We start from the raw sequence: 19977 nt of genomic DNA, 5'->3' as shown, positions 1-19977 counted from the left end.
CAATAAAACTGACCTGTTGATACTGACGAGTTGCGTTGCCAGATTCGTAGTACTCACTTGTTATTATCATGAATATTTAATGACTCCAGTCATCTTCCACGGTGATTATACATATATATTTTAACAATATAACACATTAACAAGTTACATTTCGATTTGTACTGTCACTAATGAACACTTGAATGAGAATCGAAAGTTTATAGGTCTATCGCGGTAGAACGCCGGGATTCGTAGGACGGACGGCCCAAAGTACGAGCGGGAACTGAGTGAAGTGTTAGCACGCGGCCGGCGTTTCGACAACTGAAGCTAGCTGCGCCAATCCGCCTGTTGCCGGGGCTACAGAACTACGGTCCTCCAATAATGGCACGTCCGCGCCGCTACGCTACACTTTTCGTAATACTAAAACTTATAAAACTAAATGGACAACAGGTATCTTACTATTAGCTTCTTAAAAGAATTTTATAAAAAAGTTCTTATATAGAAAACTACTGGATGAAAATAAATCAACAATTTTGAAATTTCAAATTAAGAAAATTCATCATTCTTCTGATGGATTGAACGCAAAAACGTCAGAACTTCAGAAGAAAAGAGTGAGATTTTTCTTCCACTGCGTTTTAATTAGAAATTACGAATATTATATTCGATAAAAAGTAAATAAAGAAAAACCGAAGATGTTGCGTTCCAAGTAATGACTTACTTAATCTTATTATACGTTTGAATTTCATATTTTATAAAATGTTTTAAAAAAGTGTTATTGTTTTAGACCAGAGCCATATCTTACTACAACAGAAAAATTAAAATATTTTATGATTGCACATTGGCGAGGTGTTATAATCATATTCACTCCAGCATTTTTCAGCTTTGTCTTAGTGCCTTTGCCTGCAACGGTGAGTTACTTAATTTTGCTATTTATTTAATTTGTATTTTTTGGTAATCTTGATATTTGTTCAGCAATAAAGAAGGTAGCACAATTTTATGGTATCTTAATCCTTAAGAGAGGCATATCAAAATAAACATCATACATCACAGTATTTTTTTCTGCCTGTCATTTAGCAAGGGTTACAATTTTCACGCTTGCCAGTTGAATTGGAAATCACAGTTAAAAGAATGAAATTTATCAGATAACACTGCTGTGAAATAAACCTAATATTATACCCTCTTATGGCATTTACGCTAAAGTAGTGGGGAATAGTGACATATAAAATTCTAAGTCTGTTATCACCTAATGGTGCTTCCATATTTTTAACAAATGTGCATTTTCAGAAATATCAATGGACCGGTTATACGCTACTCGTGATGGCTGTATTCTGGGTAACTGAATGTATTCCACTGGCGATCACATCGTTCATACCTATCGTGATATTTCCTTTGACCGATGTAATGAATACAAGAGAATGCTGCACGACTTATATGAACGTAAGTATAAAAGTAATTGACTATTGTGGAGCTAGCCAAATCACACGTAACTAAAAAGCATAAAGTTCATACAAATATTAATTAAAATTCAAATCTTACTTAAACTCAACCATTTTAAATAGACCAATAGAGCCATCAAATATAAAAAAGTAACAGTCCCCCGCTGGACTATGAGCCTCTTCTGCATAAGAGGGTTTGCACATAACCTACACGATTGGCTAGCAGGTTAGAAATCAAAGTATAAAAGGTTCAGGTTTACCAGAGACCGCTGTGGGTGACAAATATATTCTACTCTGCCGTACTATGCCGCTTTTGTTCACGGTGACTTACTGAAGCGATGCTGTTCCGATGCAGTAACGTGTTAGGATTGGGTACTATCCTCGGTCAAAAATAAATTATTACAACTTTTCAATACAATAAAATATTAAAAAATAATCACACTCTCATTCATAAATTTGATGAACTATTTAATTTTCGATTTTTTCTAGCTAAATTTCTAGAAATAAGTCTGCTATTTGACGTCAAAAACTTATGACGTCATAATGCACTATTTCATACAAAGTTCATAGAAAATATCGTTTTTGACGTTTCGAAAAAAGTATTGAATTTGACTAGTAGGAAAGTAGCCTATTGCTACTGTACCGCCTTGCAAATGAATGACTAACACGCATTAGTAGTGATGTTGTCGCAATCTTAAAGAACGCTTGGCAGTAAGGCTAAACGTCGTCATGGACGATCACAATTTTGTGTGTGTGTGTGTGTGGGTCCACACAAAAAAATATAATAATATGATTCCGACACAGGGTTTTTAGTGATAGTTTAAATATACACAACAGAAGTAATAATTATGTTGATTATATTGGTCTCTTCTTTACAGGATTCTGTGATGATGTTTTTAGGAAGCTTGATTTTAGCCTATTCTGTGGAACAATCGGGCCTTCATAAGCGGCTGGCTTACTTCTCCATACAGCTTATAGGTTACTCACATCTAAAGTAAGTTTTTATTTGTTTGCAAGCAATGTTTACTTTTTTACTCAAGTAAAATCGGGAACCCTATACAGATACAAAGAGACAGCCTGGTGACCTCTTTGTTTCTATCTCTGTACCGTGTTGTATCTCTTTGTCTATTATCTATCAGGCTGTATGTCCTTAATCATGATAGCTAGATAGTTGAAAAGAAACATGATGATCGTTCGCGAGTCCAACTGACACTATTTTACAATAATATTTAAATTTTTTTTTTTTTTGTAAACGAGATTTCTAAACTAATATTTTATGTACCTGTTTGGTTCCATGTAGATTGCTTTTGGCTATGTGTTGTGTCACAACATTTGCTTCTATGTGGATTACTAACACCGCAGCTACAACTATGATGGTCCCTATAAATTTTGCCCTATTGAAAGTATTTGAAGACGTAAGTATTATACATATAGCTTTCTGTCTGTAGTTTCGTGCATCTAAAATGTTATAGAAGAAATCAATAATCTTATGAAACTGGCCTCTGCCAGCGGTTTCGCCTGCGTTCTCGTGTGATTAAAAGTAGCTTTTATGTTTTTCTATTTCCCCTTCAAAGGAGAATGCTCACGAAGTATGGAAAAAAACCCAGGCCCGGCGCAAACGATTTGTATCTCAGTTTATCAGTATAAATGTGTAATAAAATCCCGTATAGGTTCGTCGAAAACGATGGCTAAATGTAGGAAATTGCTATTTGTTTTTTGTCAGGGACTATATTTAAATCGATCAGCAGTGGACGTATTTCGGCTGGTATGATGATGATATTTAAAGGATATTACGAGTAGAAAGTATTAAAACAAATGTATACATTATCAAAACATCATGTATCAGATTATTCAAAGTTCAATCATTTTATTTCTACATCTTATATTACGTTTTGTAGTGAAAGTGCGGGATTTACAAAACCATCTTGGTGCCTTGCCCACCCAAGGTAGTATATGATGGACATCACATGGGCACAACAACCGAGCGTCCTTTTCCCATGTATGCATGAACAATAATATTCGCCAATTGCATTTCTGCCACTACCTCTACTATATAAAACGTCTTATATCACGCTGTATTGATGAGGGGGTGATCTGTAATTGATGCTCACGGCGTATGCGAAGCGTATTAACTCAATAAAACAAAAGATATTACTAGCAATTATAAAAATTAATCCATGCTAAAAAATAAATATCAATTTCCAACATTTAGCCATCGTTTTCGATGATGGTACCTATATAGCATTTCATTACTCATTTATACTGATAAACTGAGATACGTATAGTTTGCGCCGGGCCTGGGTTTTTTTTGAGCATTCTCCTTTCAACCCGATCTCTTTACCTGTTTTGACGTGATGGATTAACAAACATACACCCAAACACAAATTTCGCATTTATAATATTAGTAAGATTTTATAAGTATGTGCAGTGTGAAGGGTCTGGATAGTGGACTCCTCCTGATAAGCAGTTATCCTAGCTAAGGAGGAAGCGGCATGCGTGAGGATAATAACCTCATCACGTTACGGCCGCTATAAGAGAAAGAGAAACTCGGAGCATCGGGAATCGCGTGATCTCCGACCACCGGGAGCGCGGATCCACGGGCGTACCACTCCCTCTAGCCTTACCTAGCGAGGAGTAATTGATAATCTTCCATCCTTATAAAAACAGTACCCTAATAACAGTAACCGTTGCTTGTTCGCAGCAAAAAGTAATAAAAATTCATGATAGGAACTCTGATGGCGATTTGATTGCAAGTGATACGACTACTTGTTACTTTTGTGCAGCTACATTCTCAGCAACTGTTGGTAAGCTATATTTATTATTATATATTTGTCGGAAGGGTCATTCGTACAGGACTTCGATTTACTATAAAACGAATGAATGAAAACAAAAGGAATCTAAAACAATAGTGCTTCATTATGACGTCATGTCGATGAGGAGGGAAGATTGGTTTGTTGACGTTGCACCACAGCACTCACTTATTGGACTCCGAGCGAACGACTACTTAAATAAAAAAATGTCAGTTTTATTATAACTTTCGTGAGACATACTAAATTAATTATTATGTTACACGACACGCGGCGATTGTCGCGGAATGCGAATGCTCATGAATATGAGCCTCTAGCATGGCTTGAAACTAGTCGAGTTTCTCGTCAAACAGTTACGTAAGCCGATAACATATTAAACTGTCAGTTGATAAGTGTTTAGTGATGATTTACAATCAGCAGAATCAGTGTTCAAATGGCTAGTTGTAACGTTACGTGGTACTATGTATTTTTCTTGTTATCACCGTCTCTCTCAGAAAATTCCTGAAAAAGATATTTATTAATAACTGTGCGCAGTTTTCTAGTCACCCTATATCAAAAGAATCGTTTTAATTTAGTTAACTAAAAATTTTTGTATACTCACGTAAATTAATGAAGAAAAGCTCTACTTGTTTCGAGTTATAGAGGGACATGATCTTCATCGTGAGGAGCGTGCGCAGACGCGGCAATGTTGCATAGCCTGTACTTTAGTTAATTAAGTATGTCTCTTGATAGTTATTAATTAATTCATTTAGTATATCATTAAAAAGTACAGAAAAAAATTAATAAAAAATGTTATAAGGAAACTGCTGAAAAAACAGGTTTGCGTTTTTGTAAGTATTAGAATTTTAGATATTTAACATGATATTTATTCAGAATCTACTTTCCAAACTGCGGAAAATCAAGTGTGCATTCCTGTAACTATTTTTAACTGAGGTCTGTGTATGGAACTTGGTACTTATTTAGATCTCACTTCTTTTATAGGCGAAGCATTCCAATATTATCGAACTTGGCAGCCTTTCACATTTATGTTTTGGGTGGGATAATGCTTAACTTGACACCTTTTAACTTTTTAGGTGGCATTGGCACTTTAGTGGGCACAGGAACAAATTTGGTGTTCAAAGGACTGTTTATGCAGTAAGTAACAATCAAATCAACGTATAGTATTTTTATATAGAATAGATTCAGCCGTTATTTCGCGGAAATCCATGCTACACGTTTATCGTTGTGAGGGTCCCAATTCTATTCTAACCTAACCTAACCAAATAATGCCCTAAGTTATCACTGCGTGCTAATTATTCTAATATTATTAGAACTTGAGACGGGATATTAACCATGTTTATTCATTTCGATGAGTTTCTGATATTTCGGCACTGTTGCAAGCGCCATGATCACGGATGAACTGCAAATGAATAAACATGGTAAATATCCTGTCTCAAGTTCTAATAATAGTGTTAGTGACCATGTCAGTTTAAAAACTTATTCTAATACTAGCTTCCGCCCGCGACTTCGTTCGCGCGGATGTCGGTCTTCGCGTGGAAGTTTTATTTCTTCATTTTGAGTAACTCTGTCAATGACATCTTATAAATATCTATTGGACCCAAATACGGCGAGGCCCATAATAATTAAGGAGATCCCTATATTAAGCTACTGCTGTTGAGCTCGCGTTCTGTAGAATAAAAATGAAAAAGAAATACTTTTTTATCTACGTATTTTTTCAGGATAAAAGGTATCCTATTTTATGCCCAGGATAATAAGGTATAATTTTGACATTGGGTATTTTGATAACTTTAATGTGTATATTTATACATAAACTAGCTTTTGCCCGCGACTATAGTGACTTCCGGCAAATTTTTGGTTTTAACCACATAGTTCCCGATCTCGCGGGATCCTTCAAAAATGAGATGTGGAAGATATTCTAGGGAACTCCTCAAAAATCAACATAATGAGCTCTGCGTTTGAATTTAATAGATGTATACTCACTTAGGGCATTGAAAAAATAGTTTAAAAACGGACTTAAACTAACTTAAAACTAAAGAAAGCTACGAATTACGAATTTATAACAATTAAAAAAGAAACTATATTACAACCTATCCTCTATGCTATAATAACCAAGCTTAAACTAAATAATTTAAAAGAAACGACTTAAATCTAATCTAATTAATTTATAAATTAGACTTACAATTTTATTAAAAAAACTAACTACAGTAACTACTAATAATCGATATCAAACTAAACCTACGTTAAATAGTTTAACCAAAAAACCAGGAAAACCCAACAAATAAACTTATTACTTGACAAATACAACGAAATCAATTTAGAATATACGAAACAGCAGGACCACTACAGACAAATAATCATACGACTGATAATACACTTTTTCTACGATAGTACCGAAGCGCTCAGCCGATACCCAACCAAATGAATGTAACGAAACCATAGCGCGATCTATTTCGATCCCAACGCCATCTATCGAGGATAAAGACAACTTGGATTATTTATTTATACTCCGTTCGGGCATTTTCTTTGTACTAAAAGTTTAATTATATTGATATTATTTTTTTCATACCTTTTTACTATTTATTTACTTTTTTCGATGAATTAAAACAATAACATTGAAGTCGTGTAACGATCGACATAGAATTATCTATACTCCGTTAGAGCATTTTCTTTGTACTAAATGTTTTATTATATTGATATTATTTTTTTCATACCTTTTTACTATTTATTTACTTTTTTTCGATGAATTAAAACAATAACATGAACCGAAGTCGTGTAACGATCGACATAGAATTATTTATAAATAATTTATTTCTTATTTTATTTTTTGATTTTTGAAATAAAAATATATCTATGTCCTTTCTAAGGTTCTAAACTATATCTGTACCAAATTTCAACCAAATCCGTCAAATAGTTGCGGAGATTAATGGCATAAGCATAGAATGTTCGACGTGATTCTTTAATTTGACATAACTTTTTTATTTATGAACCGATTGACATGAAACAAACACTAAATGTAAATTTAAGCATCCCACAATATATTCGTGAAAACCGCATCCAACTCGGATCAGCCGTTTCTGAGATTAGCGCGCACAGACGAACAGACAAACAGACAAACAGACAAACAGACAAACAGACAAACAGACAAAAAAAAAGTTAATTACATTTTTGGGTTCGACATCGACATAACAATAACCCCTGCTATTTTTTTTATTTTTATTTTCAATGTACAGATTTCTACGATTTTATTATATGTATAGATACATATCTTCACGCCTCTCCCCCATGGGGGTAGCCAGAGACAATGGATTATATTTATGACATTATGTTAAATAGGCCTCTCGATGAACAAAATTAAAAATATATTGTCCTTTTTATGTTTCAGAACGTATCAAGAGGCCCCGGAATATTTGTCGTTCCCGAAATTTTCATTTTTCGCTATTCCATACATGATTGTGTTAGAAATATTCGTTTACTTGTACATGGTTATCAAATATTTTGGATTCTTAAGGTATGAATATATTCACTATTATTCTGTACATATTCTAATCCTTGATGTACTATGATTACATTTTTAAATAATTAATTATTTTATAAAAAAAACATATAAAAATATAAACAAAATTTTTTAATCTTTATTATACTTTTCCTTGCAATTTTATAATTTGAATAGTCGATTCCAGACAGGGTAGTGAGGCAGCAAAAAGATCACAAATACCATTGACTGCACAAAATGCTGCAAAGGCTGCCATTGCAGCCGATGTTAAAAAAAGAGGTGCAATATCTATCTGGGAGGGGGTAAGTTGCAAATTTCACTATCCGCATTTCACAATTGTTCCACACCATTGAATTTATTAACATAATAAAAAGGTAGTAAGATTTAAATGAGTCAACGTTGCTAGATTAAACCATCGACGTCTTACCCTACAGACTTGGCATTGAACGAATTCCGATAAAACTGATGTTTAATTTTAATATCTTCTAACTTAACATTAGAAGATATTAAAATTAAAACATTAGTTTGCTAATGTTTTATCTGTATAAATCCCCAAATCGAAACAATGTAACCAAGAATTGTATTGTAAATCTGATTGTAAAAGAGTAACCTATGGAGTTTCTTGTTCGTTCTTCTCCATAGGAATCTACACTTTGGAACGAGCAAATAGCTTCACTAGAGGACTGACCGACAGACAGACGTTATCATATTATTATATTTGCTTTGACGTTCAAAAGTGCCTTCTTGGTCTATTTGAAATAAATGATTTTGACTTTGACTTTGACTTTGAAATAAAAGGTCGGCAAAGCACTTATACCGCCTGTTGTATTTCCGGTGTATATGGCCGGCGCCGATTGTTTACCATCAGGTCATCCGTATGCTTGTTCATCGGCCTACCCCGTGAAAAAGCTGGTTTGGGTAATGATACAATAAAAATATGCCCAATTGTTTCTTTGTTTTGTTTGTTTTTTTTAAACGTTGCCCCACACTAGGATTTTGCTCCTGTGTCGTGGGTGCGTTTACAAACATACAATTTCACATGCACATGACACCCAGACCCGAAACAACAATTTGTGGATCACACAAAGAGTTGTTCCGTACGGGAATCGAACCCGCTACAAGTTGCACGGCGGCCAGTTGCCTAGCCACAGCGCCAACCGTGCAGTCAAATCAATGGTGTATTATTATAAATTAATTATTTCATTTTGTATGAAAAATTAAAATTAATATTGTTATTTTGCAGATGGTTTGTATTTTATTCGGTGGTGCTATGGTATCATTCTTCTGTCGTTCACCGCAACTGTTTGTAGGTTGGGGGGACATTATTATTGGATACTTTGGGATCCCAGATCCAAAATTGTACGTAGATTTTTTTTACACATTTCTGTAGATTTTAGCATGTCCATTACTGACAATCAATTCAAAAGTCAAATCCAAAATTAAAGTTAATAGTTTTTTTGGAGTTGTAATAATATGAATAGTATCCTTGAAATTTCTCAGATTATATTTCTGTACTAACTGCTATCCTAGGAACCAGAGAGGTACTGATATAATAATGCTTCCTTTTTCTTTGCAGCATTCGTGATTCCGCTTTGGCTATGTTTGTCGGGTTTCTGATGTTCCTTGCACCCCGAGACTTGAGCTTTTTCAAAAATTTTACTGTGAAATGTATGTATACTTTATACTAATACTATACTAATATTATAAAGCTGAAGAGTTTGTTTGTATGATTGTTTGTTTGTTTGTTTGAACGCGCCAATCTCCGGAACTACTGGTCCGATTTGAATAATTCTTTTTGTGTTGATTAGTGCATTTATCGAGGAAGGCTATATATAGGCTATAAAACATCACGCTATGACCAATAGGAGCCAAGCAGAGCGGGTGAAACCGCGGGGAAGTAGCTAGTACTTTATATTTTTAAAGCTGTATCTTCCTCGCACAGCTACTTAGCTTAGTATCAGTGGAAATGGTCACATAGTTTCACAGCTTAGCTATTACATCTTCGTAGCGTAGCCACAATCTCTTGTGGATATCCATGCTGCAAAGCATCTTTATGAATGCATACTAATTAAGTTGGTTTTATTCTGATATCAGACCGACTCACTGATTTACCTTTGTCATCATGCCATTCATCAGAGTTTATATGGGACTTAAAAATATAATAAAGTATTCAGAAACATAAAGGGTAATGAAATAGTCTTGTCATGTCTTATAGTTATTACCACCACTAAACCACTCCTAAGCATCACTTAATTAAAAGTTATTTAACGCGGCGTAGCACATAAACTAACTCTTTAATTGTACTGCTGGTAGGTGTCACTTATTTGTTAGTGAAAACGAAAATGTCATACCTACCATAGCTTAGCGGTTCCCTAAAATTTAGTGAAAACAGGAGTTAAACTACGTAATGTATATTCTAATCAACTTTAAGCGAGTAAAGGCGTGTGCAACAGCTAGTTTATAATATCATTATTTTTTTTTTTTTTAGACAGAGAAGATATGCCAAAAGGTAAAACAAAAAGTGTGTTGGACTGGAAATTGTTGAACTCCCAAATGCCATTTGCTTTCAGTTTTTTGTTGGGTCAGTATTTTATTAGTCTTTTACTCATTCTGATTTCGCTAACTTGATAATAATCAATGCAACCTTAGACGAATAATCACTGCATAAAGATTCCACGTCTAGTTTCAAGTCACACCCGGAGCCTATGATTACGAACAGCGCATGCAACAACATAGAAACAGTACGTCTGCGGCACGGGCGGCGTTTATTTTGCTTTTTAGAAAACAAACGTCGCAGGGCAGGTTACAGCTCGTGCTTTCGTTTCTTTTTTTTTCGCTTTTTCGTATTAACGTAAACGACATAAGATTTAATTTTCTTTAAATGATAATTTAATAGCTGGGTTGGAGCTCTGCCGTTGCTGTGTTCCATTATCTTTATGTATACTACTGCGGTAATGGGCGCTTTGATCGCACAATTTAGAATAGCTGTCTGTAAATAGTATGATTCATGTTAGTTGACATACAAAAATAAAAAATTGTAACTCTCGTGGGACATACTAAATTAATAATTATGTTATCGGCTTACTCACGTAACTTTTCGCTACAATCGCCGAGTATCAGTAGCAGCGCGACAATCACCGCGTCGTGTGTCGCGGAATGCTGGTTATGAATATGAGCCTCTAGCATAGCTTGAAACTAGTTGAGTTCCTCGTCAAACAGTAACGTGAGTAAGCCGATAGCATGATAATTAAAAAAAATATAGTTGCACTCGTATTTACTATATTTTATTTAATCATTTAATATTCCAATTGTAGGTGGGGGATTTGCACTATCCAATGCCGCCAAAACTTCGGGATTGAACGCTAAACTCGGAGAATCGATGCAGATATTGAAACCATTGCCTAATCCAATGGTGCTTTTCATTATTGTCGTCGTTGTTGTTCTTGTTACCAACTTTACTTCTAATGTGGCTGTGTGTAATGTATTTTCACCTATAGCCATGCAACTGGTCAGTGGAACACTTAACTTTTTTATTAACACTTATTTATACATTTCCTAGCTTCTGCCACCGGCTTCAACTGCGTTCCCGTAGCATTAAAAGTGACTAAATGTCTTCTTTAAGGCCACAATCTACTTACACAACTACAACTACTGTCTTAAATTGTAAATTGAACCTCGATTGCTTTAACGGTTTTGAACGTACCGCGAAGGAGTAACGAACATACAAATTTACGCATTTATACTATTAGTAGGATATGGCCTATAGTTATATTCATACACTGTGGAATTTTAGTCGTTGTTTTCCTTTCACAGAAGGACTTGCCATCAGTAGTGCTATCCAAATATAGAGTTATACTTAGCAATTACAAAGTTTAAAATTTTGAATTACTACATACCACTACTTAACGTTGATATTTTATTATTCACTTTAGAAAAACTTCTTATTCCTTGAATAGAGCTGGTTGTGTCTAATAGTAGCTAGCCTTTTTCACCTTACAATATTATAGTATCAGTGATAAGACCTCCTTTGTGCCTATTAATTTTATTTTTATATATGCAACGTCACACCTTTGGCTTAAACACTTAATGCCGCTATACGATGTACACCAACTTTTCACCATTTGTGTAATGATCCCATGTAATTGGGGGTGAGCCTATTGCCATATACTGGCACAATTCCAGACTCCGTGCTACGACTGAGAAATTTTCAAAAAGCCGAATAAAACCCAGAAATGCTTCCCGATCCGGGAATCAAACTCGCGACCCGTTGTCTGGCAGTCGCACTTTGCGACTACTAAACAAACGAGGCAGTTATTTTTCTATATTTGTATTCTAGTTGTCAATAATGATTATTCTATTTTATAGTATGTTAAAAATGTCGCTTGCCTATTTGTACACAAAGCCACAGTAATAAGTATACACCCAACATAACTATAACTATGCAATACCTTTACATGTGTGGGTAATTTTATAGTAATGTGCATAAAAACAAACGTAATAGCCAAACGCCTATTACGCACACATTGGTAAATACTATAATTTTTGTGTCGGTATACGTATTTTATAATTTAATATATGGGTAAGGTTAATAATATTGACAATCGATGATATCAATCAACATTTTCAATTGAATAGACGTAGTGCTCGTGGACGAGTGGTTAATGAACTGGTTTCAAACATCGTTTACGACAATGTGGGTTCGAATCTAACCAAAAGTATTTATTTTATTTATTTACTATATTGTTTTTCTTTGTTTTGTTATGCTTTGTTTTTGTTTTCTGTATAATAAAATCAAGGTATCAATGAAACAGATTCTGAATAAAACAACATTATTTTTTATTGTAAATAATTTATTATTTATGTGTTATTATGTCCAATAAGTAAAAAAACATGAAAAAATTGGATGAAAAAATATCGTGGTGCAATTATTTAATACAGACACCTTTAACATTCACAATCTATAGCTATTTAAATTTAATTCGGCTAATACGAGTGGTGAAATGAATCAACATGTTAAATGGAAAGAAATTATGACAATTTCCAACATCTTAACAATAACATCACTTCACCGTCTCCTTTAGACTTTCGATATTCCTAGTAATGGACAAAAAATCAAATTTCGATAACGTGTGTATTCAGTTATTATTAAAATTTGTTTTTGTTCACATTGCTAAACAATTATGAATGTTATGTCTGTATAAATAAGGTTTACAATTACTAAGTAAAATAAATTCAACTGCAATACACTTATGATTCCACTAGTTAAAGTAATTCGTTCACTATAATCACACCTATTAGGCCGCACACATTTTTACACCATTATATTTTACCTTTATCCAAATGATCAAATGTTTATTTAGTAAAATTACAACATTATTTTCAAAATTAAGATCAACCTAGCAGATTGTAATTGCTTTTGTTTTATCGATGAGCTATTATTATAGATTTGTAATTGTTGTGTTCAGTGCTGACTTGCTGCAACGTAAAACAGCAGAATGAAGGTGATATCACAGATTGCAGCATAGGCGCGCGTTGTTACGCGTGTGGAGAAGAAAGCATTGGAAGTAATCCGAATCAACCTTGCGTTCGGGCACAATGCCGTGGTGGCTAAACGAAGAATTCATCTCTGGATTTACTTATTTCGCGTCGTTAGCGTGATTCTATATCTCATGTTTCCAGAATATCCATATCAGCCGACCCATAACTGCATTTCTTGTTTTTCCTCTGTGGATACAAAATAAAAGAGTCAATTATAATAATAATAATTTGGTCTATATGATAAAAATAACCTTATATATTTAGATACTTAGGTTGTTATATAGACTTATAAATAACTTGAGTTAAATTAATTTATTTATAAACATAAAAGGCAAATAATATATAATCACAAAAAAGTGAAGAACAAAGAATAAAATTGAAATAAGTAGTAATTTGTATAGGTAAAGAATATCAAAATAATGTCTAACTGTTACTCACCAATATTCTTAATCGCTTAACAATATCCAATAATTTATGTGTTCTTCTTCCGCAAAACAACGACTATGTTATGTTTATATGTTTATACTTCAACTTTGTATGGATAGATATAAATTAAATTAAACACGACTATGAGTTGTGGATAATTATTAATAAATACTCGTAGACTGACAACTAAGAATACAGACTTTTTATAATGTGGGGTGTTTGAGAAAAATATTGCGGATTGTCGGTAGTTACTTCATAAACGGGCCAAATAAAATAACCTGAGAGTTCTGTGGTTGCCTCAAACATTGTAAATTTTTATTTAGATATTGAAACATTAGATAATTTGCATTCAATAATGTTTAAAAAATGTTACAAAAAGAACGCGATGCTGGGTTCGAACCGGCGTCTCGTCACTTTATCCGCAAGTGATAACCATTGCGCCATACGTGCAATTAAAGTGACAATCCAAATATCGTATCTCATTGAATAACATAAAAAACGATGAGAAGATATTATATTTATATGGGTATAATTTTTGTAACTCGATCGTTCCTTATTTGATTTATTCAATGTTTGTTACGTATTGTTTTTATGTTTACCCTTGTTTTTATTTATATTTCATTATTGAATTAATGCGTATACCCTCACGAAAATGATATTTAGTATAAGTGTATGCGTGATGAAACTGTGTGCGTAATAGGCGTTTGACTATTAGTTTGTTTTTATGCACATTACTATAAAATTACCCACACATGTAAAGGTATTGCATAGTTATAGTTATGTTGGCTGTATACCGATTAATGTTGCTCGGTGTACATTTTTATGGTTAAAAGGAAAGAAGGTGCATAGTCCATACTTACTACAATAATTTTTAACAAAAGTTAACATGTTTCAGGCAAAAGAAATTAACCAAAATCCTTTGTGGTATTGCATTACTTCTGGATTTTCTGCTTCCTTCTGCTTTATGGTACCTGTAGGTACTCCTGGAAACCTTATTATACAGAGTGCTGCAAAAATTCCGACATCGAAAATTGTAAGTTTAACTAATACTTAAATAATAATATGATGATGATTTGACTGACTTAGTAGTCTTGTAATGTTTTCAAAACGTTTGCATTTTTATTTATTATATTATAGCTTCCGCCCGCGACTCCGTCCGCGCGGATGTCGGTCTCGCGTGGAAGTTTTATTTCTCCATTTTGAGTAACTCTGACAATGACATCTTATAAATATCTATTGATTGGACCCAAATACGACGAGGCTCATAATAATTAAGGAGATCCCTCTATTGAGCTACTGCTGTTGAGCTCGCGTTCTGTAGAATAAAACTGAAAAATAAAGTTTTTTTCTACGATTTTTTAAGGATAAAAAGTATCCTATTTTATGCCCAGGATAGTAAGGTATAATTATACCAAGTTTCATCGAAATCGAACCGTTAGTTTTTACGTGATGCCTGAACATACAGACAGACTGACAAAAAAAATCACATATTTGGGTTTGGTATCGATCCAGTATGTCCGTAAGGATTGAGGAGCCACATCAGATTTTTAAAATCTGATTTTACCATTATTTAGCAGCAAGGAAGCTGATTTTGCAGCACGAATTCTAGATTTAGCAGCAAGATATATAACTAGATATATTAATGCAAAAGTGGCTCCTCAATCTAAACGTTTAAATTGAGGAGCCACCTATAACTCGTTAAGTAATAGATGAATATTTTTGAAAATTTTGTATCATTTAGCAGCAATTTTGCATATTACCGTCTACAAATTTCGCTTCTGTGGCGCTAAAATGTAAGAAAATACAATACTTTTAGTATGGCTCCTCTATCTAAATTTAACAGGTGAATTTCTACTGGATATGAGCGATCAATTATTATATTGGACATAATGATCATTTAGTAGGTGTTGTGTTTGTTTTTGCAGTATAGGAATAAAATAGTAAAACAGAGTAAATTTTGTAGATGAACGCATTTTCTTTGGCTCCTCAATCCTGACGTTCTAATTATATATGTTTGACTGTACCCACCTGAGATGACAACGGAATCTAAAGCCAGAGGTACTAGCATTTAGCAGAAATGCCTGCTAAATATATCTGCACAGTTCAGCAATGTATTTAATTTAGATTCTGAAAAAACAATACTTAACTATTTTCTTGTAAATTCAGCGTGTAGGGTGACCATATACTCGTAAATGAAACCAAGATAAGTAATTTGTTAAATTTATATTTTCATAACTGGTTATATCTATTGTACCTACGATTTAATGATGTATACAAGGCTATCGGGGTCATTTTAAAATCTAGTTCTTTGGAAATGGTTAAGAAAATAGGGTCAGTACTTTTAATGTTAGGATTTTGTAGTATCTCAGCATATTTAGAAAATACTTTTTGTTGATCCACCAGATCTACTATCGATTGGCGGCCTTTCGGCATAATGGTTCTGAAACAACAATAATAATAAATATCCTCAGTCATTTATCTAGTCGAAGCGACCAATCATCAATCTAATAATATTTCGTTGGATAAAATGACTTTTAGTAATTTTTATATAGCATGGTACGACACGAAAGTCGCAGGTTCCGACTGGTTGTTGAATTTTTTCATAACGTAATAATAACAAATATGTTAGAACATGAAAGTGCTTAATTTTTTTCTATTTCAATTTGTAAACTTCGAATCCGAACACTGCGTATTAAATAAATAAATATAAATAATAGCAATAGTCGGCACAAAATGTACTTACATTGAAAACAGGATATCGTACTGCACTTAAATTATCAATCACTGCACAATATTGCACATATTAATATCCCCACAATTCAACTATGATGACACAAACGTGATGATTAACTTTATATTTATAGGAAATCCAAGTTAAGTATTTATTTTCTACGTGAATATACAAACGAGAATACTTCACTGCTAATGAACACTTTGTTAAATAAATATTAATGTCGGTTGGTAAGAGAAATAATAATTTGTAGATACCCTCAAACTGTGGTCACCCTACACGCTGAATTTACAAGAAAATAGTTAAGTATTGTTTTTTCAGAATCTAAATTAAATACATTGCTGAACTGTGCAGATATATTTAGCAGACATTTCTGCTAAATGCTAGTATCTCTGGCTTTAGATTCCGTTGTCATCTCAGGTGGGTACAGTCAAACATATATAATTAGAACGTCAGGATTGAGGAGCCAAAGAAAATGCGTTCATCTACAAAATTTACTCTGTTTTACTATTTTATTCCTATACTGCAAAAACAAACACAACACCTACTAAATGATCATTATGTCGAATATAATAATTGATCGCTCATATCCAGTAGAAATTCACCTGTTAAATTTAGATAGAGGAGCCATACTAAAAGTATTGTATTTTCTTACATTTTAGCGCCACAGAAGCGAAATTTGTAGACGGTAATATGCAAAATTGCTGCTAAATGATACAAAATTTTCAAAAATATTCATCTATTACTTAACGAGTTATAGGTGGCTCCTCAATTTAAACGTTTAGATTGAGGAGCCACTTTTGCATTAATATATCTAGTTATATATCTTGCTGCTAAATCTAGAATTCGTGCTGCAAAATCAGCTTCCTTGCTGCTAAATAATGGTAAAATCAGATTTTAAAAATCTGATGTGGCTCCTCAATCCTTACGGACATGATCCAGTAACACCCCTGCTATTTATTCTTTCAATATTTTCAATGTACAGAATTGACCCTTCTACAGATTCATTATATCTTTATATATATAATTCTTCTGTAAGTGTGTATGTCACTGAACTTCTCTTAAACGACTGGACCGATTTTGATGAAATTTTTTGTGTGTGTTCAAAGGGATCTGAGAATGGTTTAGATTCACAATTTTATCCGCTGGACAATGTTTTTTTAATTAATTTTTAATTTATTAGTAGTTGTTGATTTTGGAATGTTTTACATTGGATCCGACAAATTTTCAAATTAAAGACGTGTAGACAGGACGTCTGCCGGGTTAGCTAGTGTATGTATAGATTTCAATGTGGTTTTTTATCATAATAAGCTAACATTTCATTATTTAGCAACATAGTTTCTTAATTTACTGTTTTTTTCAGATTCTTGCCGGGTCTGGGCCCACCCTTAGCACTATGTTGATAACTTGGGTATGCATGAACGTATGGGCGCCTGTCGTTTGGCCAGATCTAAAAGAAATGCCTGATTGGATTGCCGCTGCTAATAAGCAACAATAAGAGAGTATTACTAGACTAGGATTACGACTATTTTTATATAGTTTAACAATTTCCTATTATAATTGAACTTTTATATTTTAATGCTCTAAATATTCCCACCACCGCCCATGTATTTAGGTTCCTTAATACCTTGATCTGTTTAATTCATTACTTTTGTTTGATTTTATTTAAAGTTAATGAAACAAGGTTAAAATAATCTAGGTAATCGTTTGGAAAGTAGCTTCTTTTTGTGAGACAGTATTATTTAAAAAGGAGTTATCGCGAGAGGTCCGATCCTGTTCATGAAAGGCGTAAAGGTAACCGTCTTGGCGTTTAACACAGGCAGACCATTGAGGCCATGCACGCACAGAGTGGTGGACTCTAGGCGTCCACCCAGTGACCAGGGGGAAGGCGATGGCACAGTGGTCACTAGCCGTGCACCGTGAGGCTCAAAAGAGACGCACGTCTCCCTAGCAATGTGACGTAACAAGCACCGTGGGCGCTCCGAAGCAGGTCTATTATAGACTCCAGTGCCCCCTATAGGCGATGGTGGTGGCCACCAGGGTTGTTGTAGTAGTGAGATTTTATAATCTCACTAGGGACTGTGGAGTAACTAAGGAGTGTGGGATTATTCCCACAGTCCCGAGTTTTTTTGTATAAGCTAGGGGCTTTTTATATTTTCCCCCTGTTATCAGAATTCAAAATAATCGTTTCCGTAGATTTCAGGTGGTGAGGTCGGGAGAACTTTTTATTATAAAATTTAACAACGTTTACCATGCTCTTAGGAGCCATAGTTAGATTCTATGGTAGAATAGAAACGGCGGAGCGGTGCTAATTGTGTGTTTTTCACCCAGAATATAATGTATTTAGTGAGAATATTAATGTATTAAGCGATTATTTTTTTCAAAAACATGCCAAACGGTCGTACCGCGTATGCGCCACTCGATCGCCGAGGGACGCGGGCGCGGACGACCGCGGGCGAGCGGTGGCTCTCCCGCTCACCGTGTACGATGCTTACGAAAAGGCGGCGTGTTACTAAGTCAAATATTTTTTGTCTATATATTATATGTAATAATTAATGTCCGTAAGGATTGAGGAGCCACATCAGATTTTTAAAATCTGATTTTACCATTATTTAGCAGCAAGGAAGCTGATTTTGCAGCACGAATTCTAGATTTAGCAGCAAGATATATAACTAGTTATATTAATGCAAAAGTGGCTCCTCAATCTAAACGTTTAAATTGAGGAGCCACCTATAACTCGTTAAGTAATAGATGAATATTTTTGAAAATTTTGTATCATTTAGCAGCAATTTTGCATATTACCGTCTACAAATTTCGCTTCTGTGGCGCTAAAATGTAAGAAAATACAATACTTTTAGTATGGCCCCTCTATCTAAATTTAACAGGTGAATTTCTACTGGATATGAGCGATCAATTATTATATTCGACATAATGATCATTTAGTAGGTGTTGTGTTTGTTTTTGCAGTATAGGAATAAAATAGTAAAACAGAGTAAATTTTGTAGATGAACGCATTTTCTTTGGCTCCTCAATCCTGACGTTCTAATTATATATGTTTGACTGTACCCACCTGAGATGACAACGGAATCTAAAGCCAGAGATACTAGCATTTAGCAGAAATGTCTGCTAAATATATCTGCACAGTTCAGCAATGTATTTAATTTAGATTCTGAAAAAAACAATACTTAACTATTTTCTTGTAAATTCAGCGTGTAGGGTGACCACAGTTTGAGGGTATCTACAAATTATTATTTCTCTTACCAACCGACAATAATATTTATTTAACAAAGTGTTCATTAGCAGTGAAGTATTCTCGTTTGTATATTCACGTAGAAAATAAATACTTAACTTGGATTTCCTATAAATATAAAGTTAATCATCACGTTTGTGTCATCATAGTTGAATTGTGGGGATATTAATATGCACAATGTCACTATCTTACACCGAAAGATGAGATATTCTGTTACGATGATTACGATTCTAAAATTCGTATAAGCACTGATCAACCAATATTCATTCATTCTATAACTTATAGCCACATTGATTGCTAAATAATTAAATCGTAGG

General features: G+C 33.9%; 2 protein-coding genes across 4 annotated transcripts in view; one reads left to right on the top strand and one right to left on the bottom strand.

Moving 5' to 3' along the window:
• The window catches only part of LOC118264487 (uncharacterized), a 36582-nt gene extending 36184 nt beyond the window's left edge, over positions 1 to 398 (bottom strand). The window contains exon 1 of one of the 2 annotated variants that reach the window (XM_035577006.2): positions 14 to 398. The gene's annotated coding sequence lies outside the window, so the exon portion shown is untranslated. The remainder of the gene's footprint in view (positions 1 to 13) is intronic. The other variant, XM_035577008.2, reaches the window with a different exon arrangement.
• A 138-nt stretch (positions 399 to 536) lies between these two features.
• On the top strand, positions 537 to 19287 carry LOC118264682 (protein I'm not dead yet). Of its 2 annotated transcripts, none has more exons than XM_035577270.2 (15): positions 537 to 685; positions 764 to 887; positions 1264 to 1416; positions 2294 to 2409; positions 2716 to 2830; positions 4117 to 4219; positions 5296 to 5356; positions 7605 to 7730; positions 7903 to 8017; positions 8959 to 9074; positions 9292 to 9383; positions 10204 to 10296; positions 11030 to 11223; positions 14575 to 14712; positions 17774 to 19287. In XM_035577270.2, the coding sequence occupies exons 1-15, from the start codon at positions 672 to 674 to the stop codon at positions 17906 to 17908; spliced, it is 1695 nt and encodes a 564-aa protein (XP_035433163.1). In that variant the 5' UTR covers positions 537 to 671; the 3' UTR covers positions 17909 to 19287. The 2 variants fall into 2 exon arrangements, with proteins under 2 accessions (XP_035433163.1, XP_035433164.1); XM_035577271.2 differs by having other exon boundaries at positions 541 to 685; positions 750 to 887.
• The last annotated feature ends 690 nt before the right edge of the window (positions 19288 to 19977 follow it).

This window comes from Spodoptera frugiperda, chromosome 26, assembly GCF_023101765.2.
Source record: "Spodoptera frugiperda isolate SF20-4 chromosome 26, AGI-APGP_CSIRO_Sfru_2.0, whole genome shotgun sequence".
In the NCBI taxonomy this organism is placed as follows: domain Eukaryota; kingdom Metazoa; phylum Arthropoda; class Insecta; order Lepidoptera; family Noctuidae; genus Spodoptera; species Spodoptera frugiperda.
This window is presented reverse-complemented; position numbering and strand designations above follow the sequence as displayed.